This window comes from Acartia tonsa, chromosome 9 (genome assembly GCF_053477335.1).
Source record: "Acartia tonsa isolate MP-2025a chromosome 9, ASM5347733v1, whole genome shotgun sequence".
NCBI lineage: Eukaryota > Metazoa > Arthropoda > Copepoda > Calanoida > Acartiidae > Acartia > Acartia tonsa.
Genome location: NC_137268.1, coordinates 28,096,817 through 28,120,167, shown reverse-complemented (window position 1 = coordinate 28,120,167; position 23,351 = coordinate 28,096,817). Strand labels below are relative to the sequence as shown.

At 35.7% G+C, this 23,351-nt stretch overlaps 1 protein-coding gene and 1 long non-coding RNA gene across 3 annotated transcripts in view; both read right to left on the bottom strand.

Moving 5' to 3' along the window:
- Nucleotides 1–2,724: 2,724 nt before the first annotated feature.
- LOC145328681 (uncharacterized) lies at nt 2,725–5,472 on the bottom strand. 2 transcript variants are annotated; one of them, XR_013882548.1, is made up of 2 exons: nt 5,138–5,472; nt 2,725–4,280 (listed from the first exon to the last, which is right to left on the bottom strand). It is a non-coding gene; the product is annotated as an uncharacterized LOC145328681 (long non-coding RNA). The 2 variants fall into 2 exon arrangements; XR_013882547.1 differs by having other exon boundaries at nt 5,149–5,472.
- An 11,517-nt stretch (nt 5,473–16,989) lies between these two features.
- LOC145327472 (soluble guanylate cyclase 88E-like) overlaps nt 16,990–23,351 on the bottom strand; it is a 38,596-nt gene continuing 32,234 nt past the window's right edge. The window contains exons 25-28 of the mRNA XM_080171019.1: nt 22,260–22,319; nt 19,649–19,753; nt 19,256–19,369; nt 16,990–18,866 (exon numbers count right to left, since the gene is read on the bottom strand). Of these exons, the coding sequence (XP_080027145.1) occupies nt 18,780–18,866; nt 19,256–19,369; nt 19,649–19,753; nt 22,260–22,319 (366 nt within the window). The 3' untranslated portion in view covers nt 16,990–18,779. The remainder of the gene's footprint in view (nt 18,867–19,255; nt 19,370–19,648; nt 19,754–22,259; nt 22,320–23,351) is intronic.

Below are 23,351 nucleotides of genomic sequence, written 5' to 3'. Positions count from 1 at the left end.
CAATGTGCTGGACCGAGCCTAATTATAGAAAAGCTTCGCTTAAAAAAAATAATTTAAAATATTCATAAACTGTAAAGATATAGTGGCGAGACCGCTGCTGTTATCGAAAACAGCTATCTCCTGCCATTTTTTTGTGCTATTTATCGTCAATAATTTTGAAATATTTGCAGGTAAGGGGCGGGGGGAGGCTGTTTATTACACTAGTCCCTAAAGTATTATAAAAACATTTTCTTCGTTGGCTCAACAACTTTGGGGACTTTTATAGAATTTTGATGTTAATTTATTAAGTTGGCTATCCAAACGATTCAACTACTTTTTGTAATCTACAGAAAGGGCAGTTTTGTTATTCATGGTTGGAAATATACATCAATTTATCAGCCATTGTCTTCAGATCCCGGATTATTTAAGACAAAATTATTAATTTCTTTGATAAAAGTTCACCTTATGTTTGCACTTATTTTTTTTTGTTCTTGTTTTTTAAACAGGAAGCAAAAAAAGTTTTCTCAATGATTTAAACTTGTCTAGGTAATTTAGAGAGAAATAACCAAAAAGGACGGGAGTAGTTTATTATTGAACCACATTAAAGAACTGCCATGTTTAATCTTTTTAGTACAGAAGCTACTCTATAATTTGAAATGTCTTTTTGTTGAATAAGGATGACAAAAATCCATAAAAGTGAAGCTCTGAAGTGAAACGGTAGTATAAACAAACATTATTGAAATGTAACAGGATCTCTGTAAGTCTGTTCAAATGGATCCCTCTTTAACGTGTAACTTCTCTTTGGTTGTGGAAGGTTTTTTAGCTATTTTTGTGGAGGGTACCAATACATCCCCCCCGTCTAAATTTAAAAAACTTTTTTTTTTAAACTAAAATAAGATAGGTAGTTGAATTCAACCCCCCCCCCCCTTCCACTCTAGTGCCTCTAAGTGTATATTTACACTAATAATGAATAATTATCCTATTATTTAAAGAAATCAGTTTTTGTTTGATTATTAAGATCTCGATACCAAACCACTGAACCACTAAGCTGTGTTGGAACATTTCTGTCGCCTTTTGATGCTCAGCATGCATCTGCTAGTCATCCTGATATAAAACCAATGGGATGTTTGTCTGTCTCTACCAAAGGATTCGCTTGACCTATAAGGTTCACTTTAACAGATTCTAATAGGTTCTGGGAATTTTCAGTAGTAAGGTATAAATCGCCCTTGGAAAAAAAAATTAAAGCTGAAGGTAAACTACACACACCTCCCTTTTAGGATAAAGAAACCCCTAAATGCTAGAGTGTAGCTTCTATTTGAATATAATATCACGCAGTGTCTAATTTTTTTGATTGTTAAAAAATCAAGGTTAATAGAAGAATAACTTAAATAAGTTTCAATGGACATTCAGACTTTCCAGAAATGTACAGTTTATATACACGCTAAATTTTGCATATTACAGAAATCATCTTTACAGGACTAAGTTAAAGGAATCATCAAGCTAAGTTTGAATTTAATTACATTTGAACTAACCTAAGAACATCCATAAAAGCGGAGCTCTAAAAGTAACAGTACAGTAACAAGCCCTTTTCACTCCACAGGGGGAGCATAGGCCGCTGACAATATGTCAGTGTTTCTGTAACAATGTGGCTTTTTTTATGGATATGGGATCAGGAATAAGGTATAACCAACAAGCAAAATAAATCTAAAATAATATTTGGGGGGCAAATGGAGAGGTCGTCAATTTTACGATGTGTTGCCCCCCAACGACAGCTGAAAAACACGTATAGGTTTGGTGATCTTTTTCCGAATTAATTTCGTTAATGGTATGAGCTGATATGGGATAGGGTTGTCAGCCCTAAGCCCTATGATTGCGGTGTAATGCATCCATTTGCCCATCCGACAATCAACCCTTTGATTGCACGACCTTGGTCTGAGAAGTCCTAACTGTGCATGGTAGTGAGTTGCGCCTGTTTTGGGCCAAGGCAATCCCCCTACTCTAACTGTTTATGTCGCGCACCTGACATAGTAGCAGTAGGAACCATTTTTAACGTCTTTAGTTATGACGCGGTGTTGGACCGAGATTCGAACCTATCACCTCCCTGACGACGAGCGGATGCGCTACGAGTTGAGCTCTAAAACATTAGGACAAATGTGCATTAACACTTATAGAGTGTCAAAACTGAATAATCAGAATTTAAATGTATAAGAGTTGAAGCAAAATTGTAAGAAAATTTGTTGAAAAACTACTTGATACAGATTAATGTTTATGGACATACATACAATTTTAGGACTTGAATATGGAGTTGCTTTGCTTATAATATTGTACATTGTTGTCTCAGGAATTAGTATACAAACAAGGGTGACAACATCCATAAAAGCGAAGCACTGAAACATTAGGACAAATGTGCATTAACACTTATAGAGTGTCAAAACTGAATAATCAGAATATAAATGTATAAGAGTTGAAGCAAAATTGTAAGTAAAAAAAAACTGCTTGATACAGGATAATGTTTATTTCTAAGTCGTACCTAGCTATTTTAGGAATCAACATGCAAAGTTTGAAATTAATAAGACAATTCTAACCTGTTTAAATTAACGAAAAAAACTAACTGTAACGGACGGACGGATGAACGGACGTACGGATGGACGGACGGACGTACGTATGGACCGACCCTAATTATAGAAAAGCTTTAAAAACTCTTGTTAAAAAGAAGCCATGATGTTAAGAAATAAAAAGGATTGATTGAAGGGATGATTATATTTTATTATAGATTTGAATATCATTATACAATCATAATTTGAGGATGAAATTGAGTAAAATATGTAAAAGTTATCACAGAAACATTGAAAGCAGGTTTTTTTTTCTCGAAATGTTGATGCTTCAAATTACATGTGATTTTGTTGCTAAAAACTTTAATTTAATAATTTAACATAAGGGATAGTTCTTTGACAGATATAAAATATAAAGCTTGCGAAAGTTGATTTACAAAAAAATGTATTAATAATAAAACAAAGTTGACAATGTACATTAGAATTGAAGCATAAAAAATTAAAAGATGACTAGAAAACAGATTAGGTAACAAATTAGCATTTATAATGAATGCTAATAAATAAGATAACTCATCTGGAATAATTTTATAAGCATGTATAATAATGCAATTGAGTTACATGCATCTTTATCTACAATAAAAAAGCCATTAGAGCAACGAGAACTCAAGTTCTTGCTAAAACATAGAAAGTAAAGATACTTGTCCTTTCATCTATAGACACAAAAGTCTCGTAGAACAAAGTCAAACTTTAAATTGATAGGTACTTTTATCTAAAAAAAATGAAAATTAAAGGGGGGGGGGGGGAATGTGGTGACTCGTCACAAGACTTACCAGCAATTTTATTTTGGGTGCTACTCCCTAACTTTTAGAGATAATTGGGTAAAATTTTAAATTTCTTTTGGTTGTGTCTCTAATTACCCCAAGTTTTGGTATCTTTAAAAAACGGCGGACATACCGCCATTTTCCGCCGCCAAAAAATAACATGGCGAGAAATGCAATAAAATTTTTTTTTTGGAGGCGGCGGAAAACGGCGGGAGCGGTGGTACTGCCGCCGTTTTTTATCAAAATATTTTTTACTGACCAACCCAAATATATTTTGTTTCAATATCTTTAAAAGTACAGGATAACACTGAATTTAAGATATACCTTGATAAACAAGAATTTGAAAAAAATGACGTGTTGCTTGTAAAGGAAAAAAATTTTGCAAAAAATAACATGGTCTTAAATGATTCCAAAGCGTAATTCGGGGAGAAATGCATTAAAAAAAAAATTTTGGGCGGCGGCGGAAAATGGCAACGAACGGCGGGAGCGGCGGTCCCGCTGCCGTTTTTTTTAAAGATACCAAAACTTCAGGTAATAAGTGACACAACCAAAAAGATTTTACCCAATTATCTCTAAAACTAAGGGAGTAGCACCCAATATAAAATTGCTGGTATGTCGTGTGACGAGACACAACATTTACCCACCCCCCTTAAAACACCAAAGATAGACGGACATTTCAATTAAGAGTTGAATTTCATAGTTTAAATATAAGAGGGATGTGTGCAAGGGCAGATTATTTATTTTTTATAATAAAGTTGTATCAAAATCTTTTCATTGGTTTGGTATAGACTTTGGGCTAAACCATGCACACATTCTTCTTATTATATTTATTACTATACGTCGACAGATGATTTTTCTTGTGTGTTGGTATAAAATTGAGTTTCATCTCGTTGGTTTGATTTCCTCCTACTTAGGCTAACTGGAACCTCTAAAAAAGTAAATACTTTTAGTTGCAAAGGTACTCTATAATTCGAAATTTCTGTCCATTTTCACATTGTGACATATTACAAGAGGAGCTTTGGACAAAAAGAGCAACTACATCTGTCATAAATGATTACAATCTTTTACTAGCGGATACACTCAAGAGCACTTACCTGCACCTATAGGAAGCTTCACTGTAAAGGAGAACCCTATCGGTTCAGCAAATAGCGAGATTTTTCGCTACAGACAAAAAAGCATACTGCTTTATAAAATACTATTGTTATTTAGGGCTCTGTATTCGAAAATGGCAGAAATGGTCTAGGAAGATAGCTTAAACCCATAAAATCGGAAATTAAACAAGCATAAAACCTTCACAGGACCAATGTGAATCTTGCATAAACTAGAGAACCCAATCGGAACACTAGTTACTTAAATCTTAAGCTTCAGACAAAAAATCGTATTACTTTATATAATAGGAGGAGGAGGATAGGATACAAAGAAAGTTTTTTTTGTCCGTAGCACTTATCATTGAACCTATAGTTAACTATTTTGAGGAAAGATTTCTCCACCCTCCCAACAAAAATTGACCTTGCCCCCCCCCTAAATTTTTTTTCTTTAAAAATTAAAAATGAAGGGGGGGGGGGAAAGTCGACTACCACCTCTTTTGCGCACACCCTCCTGGCACAACACTGTGCACGCCACTATATATTTATCTGTAAGTTCTAATTTAGCATGGTTATAAGTTGCACCTGTTTTGAATTTTAACGTCTTTAAGTATAACGCCGTGTGGGGCCGAGATTCGAACCTAACACCTTACCAAAAACAAGCGGATGCGGTTCGTGTTACGCCTCAGCCGAGACTTACCTTTATATTACCTTTTATAAATAACGGAGAGAAATAAGCTGAAAATCATTTCTTAATCTCTGAAATTTAACACGGAATAATACTCAACATTCTAATTGTTCACACTTATTTAACTAAGATATAATGGAATAACATAGTGGACTTCTAGCTTTCATTAAAGATTAACAATGAAAAATACACGATTAAAAGGTAAATAAAAGTTTCAAACAAATTAATATTTTTGATGATTGCTAACAAAATCACTATCCCTTTTATAATCACATTTTTCGACTTGCAAATAACTTCTTGTAAAATTAATTCTTCCCATATTTCAAATCTTTAAACTGTTGTTTACAAATTACGAATCTCTTCAATCATATCAGCTGATCATTAAAATATTGATTTTTAAAAAAATACAAATTGGTGAGTAGCTAGCTCAATATAATTTTTTGGTAAAGGTCTCAAAAAATAAAAAAAAATCATTATTTTTTTCCCTTCAAAGTTAAAGTAAAAAGAAATATTATTACAAGTTTTAAAAAGACAGCTTTTGAATAATTTTTAAATAAACTTTGACCACGATCAGGGATAGAAAGATAAACCAACGATTTATAATATATATGCAAAATGAGACAAAGTATAGAGTAACTTTTTTTTCGTTAAACAATATAATTATACTTGTAAATAGGAAAAATGGGGTTATTATTTCAATCTCTAATTATTTTCATGTACAAAAACTTTGTAATAGCAGCAAAAAATAAGAATGTGTTTAGGTTGGGTTATATTTCAGTTGTACTAAAATCGGTTGACCTACTGAAAAAAAGGTCGACCTCTAAAAAGCTTTTGTGAACCGGGCTTTAACTTTTATTTGTATAGCTAGTCGGTGTTTTTAGTAAGTAGTAGATGTAAAATTTTCCATAGAATTCAGATATACAATCGGTTTTTTTTGTAGACCTCTTATTTTTTAAGTAATTTGAGTTTAATAAAAATTAAGTTGGTTTTAAGGTACTAAAACGCAATAAAAAAAAGAAGAAAATGGCCATTGTGAACAAAAAAAGTAAGATCTTTAATTTGACACCTTACTTTTTGAATTCTGTCAGGTAATTATCAAAAAATCGATTTTTTAAAACCTCGGTTTAATCAAAACTTTCAAGGTAAATATCCTAAAATAGGCATAAAAAATATGTGTTCTTATATACTTTTAGAATCAGAAAAATATTACGAATCCATTACAAGCAAAAATGAAAAAAGTAAAAAAAATAAAAATAAAAAAAAATGGCCTGACATATTATTTTGTACAGTGTGTCGGTATGTATTTCTTGTATTCCCCGGCAAGTTCGAACCCATTAATCCCTTTTTCCTTACACCAGAATTCCCCAGAGAATGAGTGTGTTACGTGGCATTCCTAACTATCTCCGCGCGTGGCTTGTAAACAAACAAAAGAGACGCGCACTTTTCCTTTGATATTTCCCATGTGAGGAGCTACGTGAATGAAAATAATGTATTGCTTGAATACATGTGCTCTGATATGTGGAAGATCTCAAATAAGCCTTCCTGCTTAGTTTGACATCATATGTGGTAAGAATTTATCTTTTAATTCTTGAAAATAAGCGTAGAATGGTACAAATTTATGAAGAAATTTAAATCATTAATTTTTCAGCAAATAGACCATTTAACTGCTAAGTTTTGATATACGAACATTTACTTTTATATTGTTGATTATTTTATTTTAAAATTATCAATTTCTGATGCGATTTAATATGATTCGTGCCAATTTTAAGTTTTTTAGAAAATTCATATTTTTTATTAAATTAAAATCACGCAACCTCGATGCTAAAAAATAATAACAATTAATTTTATGTAATTAATTCTTATATTTCTGTTTTAGACTTACTGTTTTCATGGTAATAAATACACATTCGTAAACTTCACTATGTTGGTCATTCGGGAGGCTTCGAGATAAGATTTCGAGAACGGCTAGGCATTGCGTTCCGAAACAATGAAAACAAGACAGAACAGATGCAGCTAAGAAGAATCTGTGAAGTTTTGTGAATGTGTTGGTTGTGATACCTTACCACACATTATTATAGTCATAATCAGTACAGTTAACTTTAGTGACAATCATGGGTCCTAAAAAGAATAAAGGTGATCAATTGGGAAAGCGGCTGCGCCCAGCCGTTGAGGCCCTAACCAGTGAGCTAAGTAGAGTGATGAAGTTGGTCAGTGATACTTCAGAACTTGATGTTAGACATCTCACTAAGGAGTCAATCCTTGTCCACGACAAGTTCGAAACATTCGACAGCATCATGGTCGGTTTTAGCAAGCTTGGTTTGAGAATCCAAGAGCTTGATGAGTTTAGTGACATTTATTCTGATATAGTTACTGTGCAAAAAGACTATAGTGCCTTGAAGGATGCTCTTGATGCTATAGAAGAGCTTAGTGACATTCAAAGTGTTGTTGATTTAGTTGGTGATAATTTGCCTAACCATCAGGCTGAACTATATGATCGATGCTTGAAGATCGTGAAAGTTATTAAAGGGTCATATTTTCCCTTGCCCGATCCAATTATAAACACTTTGTCTGCATTGATGAAACAATTGGCTGAGGTTAAGCTTGAACCTGTGAAGCCACCCACGACGACGGCGGGTGCCCCAGCAGCATCGCCATTTGTGTCACCGTTTGGCACACCACAGTTCGCCACCGGTTCTATGTTCACGCCAGGATATATGAATCGTGTTGATGAGCGGCTTCTCCCCTCATTCGACGGCCAGGAAGCATCTTACGTAAGTTTTAAGGACAATTTTAAAAAGCTTACTGTAGGACAGGACCCGTCGTATTTGCAGTTATTGTTGAGCAGTGAGAAGGTCTGTAAAAATAAAGAGCTGAGACTCCAATTAACTCAGATTCAATCGCATGAATCTCAGTGGGCTTACCTTGACTCGCGTTTCAAGTCTAAGACACGTCAAATGCTCTGCCTTTTCAACCAATGGGAGAAAAAGTCTAAGCCGTCGGACTCCAACCAGATTGTGACTGTGTTAGCAGAGTTCGGTGGTGCAGTTAGCCAGCTGGAGCAGCTGACTAAAGATGACGAAGATGATGAGGTTACCACCAGCCAGTGGTTGACCGTGATCCTTCTGGAGATGTTATCCAAGAAGTTACCTCGAGACTTTCAAGACAAGCTTAATTTGGCATTGGGCTCAATGGACGTCCCAAATGTGCCAAAGTTAATGCAGATTATCGAAGAGCAGAGGGGCGCTATTTTAATGCGGTGCTCGACTGATATGGACACCCCCTCTAAGAAGAAGGGTAATCCTGCGGCAGCAGCTACAGCCGTAGGTAAACCTGGGTCTCCAGCAAAGACCAAGAAGAAACAGCCTTGCCCGTCGGAAGGTTGCAGTTCTGAACACTTGTTATTTAAGTGTTCCAAGTTTAGGGATCTGTCTGTTCCTGAACGTAAAAACTTTATCAAGAAGATCGGCGCCTGTTTGCTTTGCCTTCAAAAAGGACACAGGGTTGCTGATTGTCCTAAGGCCGATAGACTTGGCAGCTGTACCATAGACAGCTGCAATCAGCCTCATAATTCATTATTACATGAATCTGTTGCTGGTGGACAAGTTGCGGCAGTTTATGAATCACAGTTGTTCAGCAAGAACAATTATATGCTGATGTTGCAGCAGCTCCCAGCCGTGGCGGCTGACAAACGCCAAGTCACCGTCAACGCGATGTGGGATAGTGGAGCAAATCTCACACTAATTTCTAGAAGTATCGCCAAGAAGTTAGAGTTGCCATCAACTGGTCGCACAGCTACTATTTCTTTGGCGGATGGAAAGAGCCAAGCATGTCCTACGGTTAAAATCTGCTTGGTTGACCGCAACCGGAATTGCCATATTCTGGAGGCGGCGGTAGTGCCCAGCATTGGTACTGATGAAGGGTTACGTTCTATTGATCCTGCAGCCGCCGCCGAGATTTTCGATATGAAGCCTGATAATTTCTCTATGGTTGATGGTAAGATAGATGTTCTTATTGGGCACCTGACACCAGCTATGTTCCCATGTGCAGATAAAATGGTTGGTGATTCTAGACTGTACAGAAGCTTATTTGGTACAGGTTATCTAGTTGTGTCTGCAGACGGCAGGACTGTTGCTAATCCTGTCGCTTGTAAAGCTACTAAGCTAGAGGTCAGCAAGATGGAGTTCCTTTCCACGGAGAGTCTGGGAATACAGCCGCCATCAATGTGCAGCGGCTGTAAGAACTGCCGCCATTGCGCTGCCATTGCCGCTGGGCAGTCCGCCTTGGACGTGCGCAAGCGGCAGCTGATTGAAGAAGGTTTGACGCTGGATCTTGAGAGCCGTATCTGGACGGCTTCATATCCTTATAAGACGCCGCCAAGTGTGTTGTTTGATAATTCAGAGCAGGCGTACAAGATTTGCCTGCGTGACCGGCAAAGAATGGTCAAAAAAGGCGAATATGATACTTTCTGCCAAGTGTTTAAAGAAGCTGTTTCTCGTGGCGTGTATGTTAGAGCGTCGCCAGAAGATCTGTCTTATACTGGGCCTGTTTATTATTCGAGCCTGGTGTGTGCATATAAAGAAAGTATTTCCACGCCGTTGAGGATATGCGCCAACAGCAGCCTCTGTTGCAAGGGGATGAGTCTCAACAGTATTATGATGGATGGGCCAGTTCCATTATATTCCCTGATGCATAATCTTATTCGGTTCAGAAGCTACAAGTGTGCGCTTGTGGCTGATATCCAGAAGTTTTATAACAGTTTGTTAGCTACCTATGAAGATTCTCAGCTGAAACGCGTATTTTTTGCTGATACAGTTGATGGAGAGCCGGAGGTTTACCTCACCAAAACTGTTAATTTTGGCGAGGCCCTCGCAGGCGATATGGCCGTGACCGCCCTCAGACTCACTGGTCGTATTTTTGGTGGAAGATCCCTGCAGGATGTTCATGATGTTTATGGATCTGAGAAGATTAGAGGTTCTGATGTTGTAGCCAAGCAAGATGTGTGGAGAGATGTTCAGCAGCCGCTCAGATCTGAATTTGTGTTGTATCAAGATCCTCCTTCTGTGAAATTGGAGACTTGTACTTACGTAGATGACCACTTAAGCGGTCATAACAGTAAACCTGAAGCTGTCCAGCTGGTCCGAGAGCTGGAGCAGATGATTGAACCTGGAAATTTCAGATTTAAATCTGTTATTTATTCTGGAGATGATGTTGACAGAGCAAAAGTTTTGGGCATTGTTTGGGACCCAAAACAGGATATATTGTTTTTGCCTGTTAGAGCCAACCACGGCGCGAAGATTAAAGGTAGAAAGTTGCTGGAGGACCTGGACTTGGAGGATCTCTGGAGAAGTCTACCTGAAACGATAACTAAACGAGAAGTTTGGAGAATCGTACAACAATTGTACGACCCGTTGGGTTTAGCTTCACCATTGTTGCTTAAATCCAAGCTGTGTCTACGCTCAGTTTGCATACATGGATGTGACTGGGATGATTCCATACCTGGAGAGTTGAGGTCTGAGTTTGTGAGCAGCCTCCAGGACAGGGCGGCGCTTGGAAATGTGTCGTTCAGACGTTCGATGGTTCCTGATAAGCCATTGGGGCTTCCAATGGTAATTGGTTTCTGTGATGCATCAAGCTCAGCCTATGCAGCCATTATCTACCTGAGGTGGCCAATTGCTGGAGGATTTGATGTAGTTTTGTGTTGCGCCAAGTCACGTGTCGCACCAGTTAAGATGGAGTCTATACCGAGGTTAGAGATGCTATCTTGTCTAATCTTGGCAAGGCTTGTGGATACAGTTGTCAGAGCCCTACCATTTGACATCTCTGGCAAAGTATTTTTTAGTGATAGCAGCTGCGCCCTAGCACAATTATCTAGTGACAGTGTTATGCTAAATGTCTTCAACAGTCATCGTGTTTCTGAAATACAACAGTTGACGAGCCCTGAAGATTGGAGATGGGTACCTACCCAACACAACATTGCGGATTTAGCTACGCGAGGTTTGTGTACAATTGAGGATGTACAACCTGGATCTACTTACCAGGAAGGTCCAAGCTGGTTGCGCCTGGAACAGGACCAGTGGCCCGTTAAAACGGCGGGTGAGGTTAACGCATCTATTCCTGAGAGTGAGCTTAATCCAAAGATGGCGAAGCTCAAGGTAATGTTCACACAAATGGTGGACAATGATTTCTGGAGGTCGCTGGCAAGGAGGACCTACAAGCAGGCAAGAAGGACTGTAGCTGCAGTTCTTAAGGCTGCTAACCTTTTCAAATTGTTACTTGTCAAGAAACGTGGTGTTGCAACAAATGAGGATGGTGGTAGCAACAATGATAGTTCTAGGTATTATGAGAACTATACTTTCACAAACACTTACTTGGATTCTGTTTGTGACCTGTTTTTGACATCCTTCAACCAAGAGAAGGAGATGACCATGGACGCCGAGGGGAAGTTCGATTCTCTTCAACCGTATCATCACAAGGTCCAGGTTTGTTGGCCCATAGTGGGTCACGATGGATGTTTTCCTCTTCGGACATTTACAATACTTAAAATGGCCGCCAGAGGTGACGAAGCTCTTGAGGCCGCAGCTGGAGGCCCAAGGAAAGTTATGAAGGACAGCCCAGGTGTTGTCTTGCTTAGCCGCCACAACAGGCTGGCAAAGCTGATTCTACAACAGTCTCACGATGAGCTGGGCCATGGAGGCCATCGTAAGACTTTGGCGCAAAGCCGAAGGTATGCTTGGATCACACATGGCCGCATGGAGGCTATGAAAGTGGTCAAGAATTGTGCTGCATGTTCCATTGAGTATGCCAAGCGTTCGAGTCCCGCAATGGCTAATATTCTGCCCGACCGTGTGGAGCCGTCAGTACCCTTCAAAGAGGTCCATATGGATCTTGCGGGACCCATAGAAGTTGTAAAACCTGGCGTTGGCCTGACATATTATTTTGTACAGTGTGTCGGTATGTATTTCTTGTATTCCCCGGCAAGTTCGAACCCATTAATCCCTTTTTCCTTACACCAGAATTCCCCAGAGAATGAGTGTGTTACGTGGCATTCCTAACTATCTCCGCGCGTGGCTTGTAAACAAACAAAAGAGACGCACACTTTTCCTTTGATATTTCCCATGTGAGGAGCTACGTGAATGAAAATAATGTATTGCTTGAATACATGCGCTCTGATATGTGGAAGATCTCAAATAAGCCTTCCTGCTTAGTTTGACATCATATGTGGTAAGAATTTATCTTTTAATTCTTGAAAATAAGCGTAGAATGGTACAAATTTATGAAGAAATTTAAATCATTAATTTTTCAGCAAATAGACCATTTAACTGCTAAGTTTTGATATACGAACATTTACTTTTATATTGTTGATTATTTTATTTTAAAATTATCAATTTCTGATGCGATTTAATATGATTCGTGCCAATTTTAAGTTTTTTAGAAAATTCATATTTTTTATTAAATTAAAATCACGCAACCTCGATGCTAAAAAATAATAACAATTAATTTTATGTAATTAATTCTTATATTTCTGTTTTAGACTTACTGTTTTCATGGTAATAAATACACATTCGTAAACTTCACTATGTTGGTCATTCGGGAGGCTTCGAGATAAGATTTCGAGAACGGCTAGGCATTGCGTTCCGAAACATACAGGCAACACTTACTTTACCCCCTCTTTACCCCCTATTTACCCCCTTCCCATTTTCACTCTCAATGATTTTACTCTTAAAGATTTAAGATGGTTGCCTGTATAATATAATATAATATTTTCATATAATTTCTTTTATCGTAGTTTATTTATTATTTTGTAAACTTTTTATTTCAATTTTGCTTAGAATGGATTTGTAATATTTTTCTCATTCTAAAAGTATATATAACGCCTATTTCTTATGCCTCTGTAATGATATATTTAAGTTGAAAGTTTTTATTCTTGTGGGTTCAAAAAATAGATTTTTTCAATAATTACTCAACAGAATTTAAAAAGTAAAGTGTCAAATTAAAGATCTTACTATTTTTGTTGCGTTTTAGTACCTTAAAACCTACTTAATTTTTTATAAAAAAAAAACTTAAATTACTTTGAAGATAAGAGGTCTACAAAAAAAACAGATTGCATATCTGAATTCTATGGAAAATTTTACATCTACTACTTACTAAAAACACCGACTAGCTATAAAAATAAAAGTTAAGACGCCTTCATTTTCAAATTGATTATTTCACCTTATGTGCTCCCAGAGGCTTATGACTGTGTGTATACCAAAGGATCTCGTTAACCACTGAAGTAATATTGTTATTCTTTACTATGTAGCTTCTCTTAGGTCCCGAAAATGTTTAGCTGTAGCATAGCCGCTAGTCCCAAAATAAGCGTCGAAGTAATAGTAATCTTTTAGCTGCAACTAGATTTATTTGTTTTACTGTTAACCAAGGAAGGGAAGCTGCAAAGGGCAGTTTATGAGACTAGTCCGCAAAGTTTTATTTTAGAAACTTCTATTAAAATTTTGATTGGTTGGTTCATTAGGTTGAGTGTTCAAATGTTTCAACAACTATTGTAATCAACTATTGTTTCATCATTGGGGATGTACATAAATTTATTGGCCATTGTATTATCCCTTTAGATCCCTGGGACAGCCAAACTTTTTGTATTTTTTAGTTGGGGGATTCACGTATTGTCGCCGTAAGAGACAGAAAAAGGAGATGAAACAGGCAGGCAAAAATGGATAAGTATAGTAATTTATCGCATCATATTATAAACAGCTTTCCGCTGATATTAGAATGAAAAATTGTAAGATTAAAACCAGTTTTGTTGGCCCCAAGTAGCTTTGTACTTAAAGCCTTATGATAAAGTAACATGATCTCTGTGTGCCTGTCTGTGTGTGTACCGAAGAATCTCGATAACTACTGAACCAATAGGGGTCTACAGAGGGGGTAATATTTCGTATCATAATTGGGATGTACATCAATTAACCGGCCATTGTCTTATCCCTTTAGATCCCTGCCAATTTCCCCTATCTCCCTGTTATCATCCATATACTTATCTCTTTACCGTGTGCTACAGGCGCTGGTAACTGCAGAGCAACCTCCCGCACAAGATCCAGAAAGCCAGGGCCCTCCTTCATACGAAGCAGCGTAAGTTTATAAAAAACGTATTTGTTAGATTTCCTGCCCCAATATAAAAATATGCCCCCAACACAAATATCTTATACCACCTAAAATAATATTGCAGAATGAAACAGAATTGAACTATAACAGGAGACGAGATCTTTGAGGCTGTTGTTTTGTTGGACTGGTAAATAACAATGTGATCTACGATTTTACTCAAAGTGACTAGTCGAGCATACAAAACTCCCTCCCCCCTTATTTCGAAATAAGTTTTTTAAAAAGGTGGCGTTGGTTTTTTCGTGTGATTTATAAGGTCAGGTTAGGTAACGTTACATAGGGTTCAGGGTAGCCCTGCAGGGCTAGGACAGGCATGTATAGGCCAGTAAGGTAAGGGCCTCTGTAGGGTTAGGCACAAAACTTCCACCTCTCTCTTATTTCAAAAATATAGGATTGGAGATTTGGGGGGTAATATCGATATGCACTTTCAGGAAAAGCACTCTGTAATCAATTGGAGAAAATCAAGTTTTTAATTCAATGATTTTTTCTCTTAATTTAGAGTTCAACTGAAAAAATAAGCTAGAAGAAACAAATGAGAGGATGCCAAAGTCGGCCCCCGACCAAAGACAGCTTACCAACCCCCTCGGGGATGGTTTAAGACCTGTTTGCTGATCATACCCCTGTGGGGCCTCTGAAAGTGATGGCTTGCACCCTTTTGAGCAAGTTTTCTTTTAAATTAAGTAACTCTTGTAATTTGTAATTTTTTTTGTATCGTTAAAGTTCAAATTTTCTTCAAAAATCTAAAAAATTGGAAAATGATCTGTAAGAAATCTCATAATTTCTAAATCAAAACAAGTATGTTTTGCTTCTATTGAAATTGTATGTCTATAGCTCATATGTTCATTATTTTGTATGACATTAACTCTTAATATTCACTTGCTTTACATATAATTGTTTCCGCTTTATTAGATGAATCAAAATCAATTGATTTCAAACGCACTAATCAACATTTATATAATCTACAACGACCAAGCTAATATTGCTTGATTCACTTCTACAAGAGACAAAATGAATTGAAAATGATAGCTAAGATATAAGTATATCTTCATGTCTTAGAATAGTGTACTTTTTAAATAGGTTTAAAAGCGTCGTAAAATTTATTAAAATTTGAGCCAGTGCAGTGTTGTTCAATATTCCGTTGTCAGCCTCAGTTTTTCCTTTTTACAACTTTAGGTGGTTCAAAAATTGATACTTTGGGACTTTTGATTAGTTGGCTCATGAAGTTAGGAAAACGTTTCAAATTGTAATCTACAAGAGAGGTAACTTTGTGTATCATCAATGGGTACGTACATCAATTTATTGGCTATTCTCTTTATCCCTTTATATTCCTGCTTAAATTTAATTTCCTAGGGTACAATTAAAGGATTTCTTTGTGGCTTTGATTAATAGTTTAATTAAAATTGGATTAAAAAGCTGACTTGTAAACACTAGAGTTATGCTTTCTAGAAGCATCACTGATTGTAAACAACCATGTTATACACTTTATCCTTATATAAAAGTAACAGGATCTCTGACTTCATATCTGATTGCCTCTCTGTTTGTCTGTCTTTCTGTTTGTCTGTACTGAAAGATCTTGAAAACTGATGATCCGGGGTGGTGAAATCCCTTATCCCACCCCCCAATTTCTTTTTCTTTTTAAATCTAAAAAATAAATTTGTCGAATTCAACTCCCCCCTCATCAAGTTTCTCTAGCGTTGCTGCAATTTGTTATAAGTTTAAATTTTTTTTTTTTGGGGGGGGGGGATCTGGAAACGGGGGGTGATTCATCTTTTAGGAGTGAAAATAACTTGAATTAGTTTTTTCCCACCACTCAAAATAAGAGACTTTAACCATAGGCAATAAATGTGAAGCACACCCCTAATCTGGAAACAAAATTACCCATTCTCTAAAATAAAATTATTGGTTAAAAAGTTCGGACATTGCTAGTTTAAACTAATTTAGTACAATTCTGAGCTTCTCTACTAAAAACATTCTTAGCTCTAATATAAAGAAAGAATGGATAAAAAAAATCCGGAAACATTTATTTGAGTGCATATCACTAGGGTTATTCAGGGAGGGAGGGGACATTCGGATGTTTATTCCACAAGGTCCCAAAGTTTTATAAGAACGTTTTCTTGTTCATTGGCTTGACAACTTTGTGGACTTTTATTAAATTTTGTTTGGTTGGTTTATTGGGTCAAGTATCCAAACGTTTCAACCAATATGTTTTTACAGAAAGAGTGTTTTTGTGCAAAATCATTGGGGATGTAAATCAATTTATCGCCCATTGTCTTATACCTTTAGATACCTGCGGGTTACAACTCAGTGTTTTAGGGAAGGAATAATGGACGATAATTTTTTTTCCCTTTAATGTCAAGTGTTATATTCTACCTTTGGTAGCTTGTAGATTCTAGTGGGAAGAAAAGGTGGTGTAATAGTTTGACTTTCAGTGTCCCCTCCCTCCCTGTTTAGTTTACATCTAGTTGATAATGATTTAGTTCATTAAGCATTCGCAGAATTGTAAGTCTACTAATTATCAGTACTTAATCTTGGACTTTTGCGTAATATATATTCTAATGGCCCTCGAGGCTAACAAAACTGAATTCAATCTTTTAATTTTTTTATTTTAATATCCGCGGAATGCTGTCTATAATACGATGCGATAAATAATTATTCTATGGTTAAGAAAATTATGTAATACCCAAGTTAAAGCTCCACAACTAAAGAAAATAATAACATTTCCAAGTGATAATATTTATTTACTTTAAACATATACATTCATATATAATATAATATAAAGAGTAAATATGCATCAAAAAATAACATTTAAAGCTCTTTACACACAAATCAAGATAATCTATCTAAGCTAATTATCTAAGCTAATGATTAAATATAACAAAAATCATATGATTTTATGAAAAATGCTTCCCTCCAAAAGTTTTAAATAATTAAGGCAGAATTTACATATTTTGATGTGGCTAATTGTGAAAAAAATATCTAACCACTGAACCAATGAAATTCTCCATATCAAAGAAGCTTAATATATTTATTGAGAATCTGTGCCTACCCAATAAAGTATACCTAATGAATCCGCTAAAGGGTTAAAGTTAAAACATTAGTCTTTAACTTTCAGTTAGAAGGACAAAAAAGGATTTAATTTTAGTATTTACACAAATAAGCTAAAATCATATACCTTCGAAAATATAGTTAATATTATGACTAAACGCAATTTCTATGTTTTATATGGCATTAAATTAAAGGGGTCATGACTGAGTTTAAAATACGACATAAAGTTGTTGTTTTTTTCAGTTGACATCAAAGATTATTTATGTCGACTATACACGGCATTAAATATGCGCGGTCATGGCTTACTATTTTCACCATATGTAGCTAAATTTATTTATTATTGCTTGGATCTTTCACTAGATTTGCATGTTCTCTAATAAAGTGAAACTTGTAGCTGGCTAAAATAACGATCCCCGACATCCACCCCATTTACACTATTCCCTCTCCTCCTACTTGTCAAACGAACTGGTCAATAAGTAACGCCGTGATAGCAACCTAAATTGAAGACATTTTTATTGTCATAATATCCACGTATATTCTATATACTTTTGTAGCTATAACTATCCTAAATAATATTGTGTGGGAACATTTTTATTTTTAGCAGGAATTCCTACTACAACACTCACAAGGAAATTTTATCAGGTTTTTTTTACTGTAAAGGAATTAACACAAATGTTTTGTTTGAAAAAAAACTTATTTAATTGAAAACAGCTATGGGAATTTCTAAATTTAGTTTAGGGGGTTGTTTTTAGCATGTAAAGAATTTTTCCTTAAATAAAATAATTTGAAACTATTGAAAGTTTTATTTATATATTAATATTTTATAAAGTCTAATTCAAAACAGCTTATAGTCCATAATAAAAAACCGCCATACAATACAAACGACCAATGATGGGCAGAAAACATTTAATTGTCCAAAGGTAAAATGAAACTGGTCTATCATCGGTCATACTCATTTGTATTGTATGACGTCATTTTATGCACTATAAGCTGCTTCGTCTAATTCATATTGAAAAATAAATTGCCACATAGAAAAAGATATGTCTTTAAAGTTAGAGCGAATTATAAAAGCTTTGTATGTCTATTTACAATGATTACAAGTTATTACAGAATTTTACAATTAATTATTGTCTTATTTGCGCAAAGGCTTGCCAATTTTTATGCATTAATAATGTATAAAGATATGTTTTTTATTTATTATAATTTACAATTATGTGGATCAAAAACCTATTAAAAACAAGTTACTTGATATCAGAGGCGTTCAGAAGGGAGGTGTTTTCACATAATTAAGGAAGGTTGTTGAACAACCCTAGGCAAAATTAAAGGGAACTGTAAAACACCCCTCTTGGTTTCCACCCCTCTACATCTCACCCCTTCCTAATACAACCCCCTTAAACAGCCAAATACTATATTGATTTACTAAGGTGTTAAAAGCCATTAGACGCCATTACAAGCTTTTTGTTTACAAAAGATTGCAGAATCCACTTTTAACCACAATCTGCGCAAACTTTGATCTTTCCTTCATTGGTTTACCCATTATTTTCGTATCCTGAAAAAAAACATTTTCTAAATGCAAAAGCAATCCAATAGCTAAAAACTTCAGTTCAGACGTTTACGAGATTTTCAAGAACAAAAAGCGACAGCATATGAGGACATTTTTCTCTTCAATGTTTTAGGGTCAAATATCATTTTCCTTAAAATGTTTTCACCTTTTTAATGCTGCGCCTCTTGCAACGCAAATTTACTCTCAAAAATGCACAGGGAGAAAGGAGGCATTGGGCTGTTCATTAAACTAGTCTCCAGAGTTGGCTCAACAACATTGAAGACTTTAATTGAATTTGATTGGTTGGATGATAAACTTAAGTGTCCAAACGTTTTCAATAGGATGTACATCAATTTATCAGCTATTGTCTTATCCCTTCAAATCCCTGGAAATACCTCATAGCCAGTAATCTTTTTGGCCACCTTGCTAAACTTATCTTTAGCAGTTTCCTCCTCATTATCCGCATTTTCTTCATGTGCTTCATTATCCTCGTTTTCATCTGTTGCAGCCTGTTACATAGAATACTTTTCATAAAGATTTGGACAGATAAATATTTTCTTACTTACCTAGTAGTTTAATAAAATCTTTAAGTAAAATAAAAATATGTAGGAAATTTTGACTAACAATCTTTAATTTTCAAAAAAATGAAATATTATCATTCTAGTTTATATTCCTCAATCTAACACTAGCGGCTACGGCCCTAGATGCCTTTATGAGCACTTTAGAAGGAGGGAGTTGATTTCGAGTTGGGGAGGATAATTTGTATAGACAGACAGACATCCTGTTACTTTTATATTTATCATATAAGTAATCCATTCCTGTTCAACTTTTGCAGATTCTTTTACTTTTCCATTTACCACTTGTACTGTAGACTCTCCTTTTCCAAGATCTTTCTAAAAATATGGAAGAAATGTAGCTGGACAAACTGTCCCAAAAATCATACATGAGACGTCATAAAAATGATGGCGATGATAGGAGAAGTGGGAAAGAAAACCCCTAAAAAAGAGATGGATAACCCCCCATTTTAATGACATCTGGAGGCTGATTTTTTGGGACACTTTGTCCAGCTACGAAAAAATCTTTGTTAATCAACATTTAAAATATTAACTTGATAAGAATGGATATATAAAATATGTAGATATTATGATATGTGAAAAATTGTCATTTTTGGTTACTATTTAGCATTGACATCACTTATTGGTCTGTTCATTCATCAAGAAGAAGGGACGGAATGGGGTAAAGGTGGGGGGGGAGGGTGTTCGCTATTTCAGCCTGCTAAAATTTTCACTTTATTTGAGTACATGATAATCTGGTGTAAGAATTAATGAATAATAAATTCATTTTGATAAGTTCACTTTCACACAATGTACCTTCCTAATCACTGATACCCCATAACACTTATTTTTCAAATAAATTGAAAATAAAGGAAGGGAGGGGTTATTTATTTATTAGGTTGTTTATTGCTTACTTTAGGGGAGGTTAAGTCTAATTATGTAGGGTTTTAACAGTAAGTAGCCTCGCAGGGTTTGAACAACTCAGGTAAATGCCTCTCAATTTTCTTTTAGGACGGATGGACGGCCACAAAAATAATATAATGGGTGTAGATAGCTTCGCTACTATTAAAAAAAACGGTAGGACAAACGAACATTACCACTTGTAGAGTGTCAGAACTGATAAATCAGAACATAATTATTAGGGTTGGGCCGGATATCCGGCCATTTTTAATATCCGGCCGGATATCCGGCAATATATTATTTTATATTTTACAACAAATATTTCTGCTTTTTTTCTTATAAATGGCTGTAATTTTCTTATTATTGAAGCTATAAGAACAATTTTTTTGAATATGTTTATCTTTATGTAAATTTTATATTAGAAATCTCAAAACATAAATTTTGGCGGGGGCAGCAGTTCTTGGCAGCTGCCAGCCTCAAACTGGCAGTCGGCAGGTAAACAGCAACGGATTTTATGAAATTGTAATATGTCATGAAGACATATAAAAAGCCTAAATTTATAATTTGAAGTGTCTAAGTCAAAAATTGCTGTCACAGGAACCGTTTAAAGATTTCTGGAAACCTATAGGTTCAGGACTTGCAGGACTATACCTGGAACCTGAAATCGACTTGAACCACTATATTTCTTATGGGGATGTACGACTTTAGAATATTTAATTATTTGATAACATGAAATGCTTTGTAAAAAAAATGTTTTTAGGATGTCTATAAGTTTGTCTGTCTGTCTGTACTGAAGAATCTCGCTAACCGCTGAACCGATCGGGTTCTTCTTTACAGGGTAACTTCTCATAGGCCCTGGGAAGGTTTATAACTATTTTGGGTGAGGGTACCACCACTCTCCCAAGAGAAATTGCCCCTAGAAAAAAATACCCACCCCCCCCCAAAAAAAAAAAAATATTTTTATTTAATTATTTAACTAAATATAAAAATAAGTCAGCCTCCCCAAAATTCAACTCCCCTCCGCCCTCAAGTGCCCCTAGAGGCCTCTAAGAGCGTAGCCGCCAGTTTTATATAATAAGACGCCAGTAATTTGGCCGGTTATCCGGTATCCGGCCAAAAAACTATCCGGCCCAACATAGACGTCCAAGGGGGGGGGGGGGTAATGGGGCGATTACCCCCCCCCATTTAAAATTTACCCCTACCCTATACCCCCCCAAAATAAAAAATCTCTAACAAAAAAATTTTTTGCGCGCTTCGCGCGCATTTTTAATACTAATTTGTCAATAAAATTTAAATTACCCCCCCCAAAAATTTTACCCTGGGGGTAAATTTTGGGGGGGGTTACAAATTATACCCCTGCCAACAGATTTCAGGGGGGTAATTACCCCCCCCCAAGCCAATTTTACCCCCGGGGTAAAAATTTTAAGGGGGGGGTAAAAAAAATTTGCGGCGCGCTTCGCGCGCCATTTTACCCCCCAAAAAACGAATTACCCCCCCCCTTAAAAATTTTTACCCCCCCAAAATAAAAAGCTTGGACGCCCCTGCGGCCCAACCCTCATAATTATATAAATGTCGGATCAAAATTCTAAGTGAATTTGTTGAAAAACTGCTTAAGTACAGGATAATGTTTAAGGACATACTTACGTTTTTAGGACTTGATTATAGAGATGCTCCGCTCATAAAATTGTACTTTGTTGTCCTAGGAATCAGTATTCTAAAAATCAGAAAATGGAAAAATTCAAAAAATGGACGTACGGACATTCGGGTAACGATTATAGAGTTGCTACGCTATCTAAGTCGTACCTAACTACTACAGGAGTCACTATGCAAAGTTTGAAATCGATAGGATAATTCTAACATGCCTAAATTAACTAAAAAAGCTATCCGTTCCAGACGGACGGACGGACCCTAATCATAGAAAAGCTTCACTTTTAAAAACACTTACAGAAATGGGAAGCAAAGTTTTTATGTTGGATTCCTTTAGTTTTTGTCTTCCTTGTCTCTCCTAAAAAATAGATTAATTTATATTAAAATGAAAAATTATAAGATTAAAACCAGTTTTGTGAACCCTGAGGGGCCGAACACCAGGGCTAATATTCGCCCATTTCTTATACCCTTAAGCTAAAATAATATCCGGTCACAATAAATTACAGACAGACAGGCGTACATTAATATTTACTATAGTAAAATTATATTTTATTATATATACATATATATTTCTTCGACAAGGATGACAACATTTATAAAAGCGAAGCTCTGAAACGGTAGGATAAACGAATATTAACTCTTGTCAGAACTGAATATGCAGAATATAAATATATACAAAATTGTAAGCAAATGTGTTGCAAAACTTCTGAAATAGATGATACTGTTTGGACATACTTACATTTTTCAGGCTTGAATTTTAAAAAATCAGATGAATAGGATAATTATATAACATATTTTTTTGTAAATAAGGTTAACAATCAGTATGTTTTAAATGGACGTACAGACATTCTGGTGACGATTATAGAGTTGATTCGATTTATAAACCATACCTAAATGTTATAGGAATCCTCATGTACAGTTTAAAACCGGTAGGACAATTCTAACATGTCTAAATTAACGAAAAGAGCTAACCGTTACGGACGGACGTACGAACTTACCTACCCTAATTCCAAAATACTATTGAACAAGAATGACAATATCCATAAAATCGAAGCACTGAAACTGTAGGACAAACGGACATTAACACTTGTATAATGTCAGAACTGATTAATCAGAATATAAGTGCATAAGAGTCGATGCAAAATCGTAAGTGAATTTGCTTTGAAAAAACTGCTTAATACAGAATAATGTTTATGGACATACTTACATTTTTAGGACTTAATTGTAGAGTTTCTTCGCTTATAATATTGTACTTTGATGTCCCAGGAATCAGTATACAAAAAATCAGATCGATCGGATAATTAGATCATATAAAAATTTGTTGTTAAAAAAGTAAAAAAATCAACATGTTTAAAATGGACGTACGGACATTTTGGTAATGATTATTGAG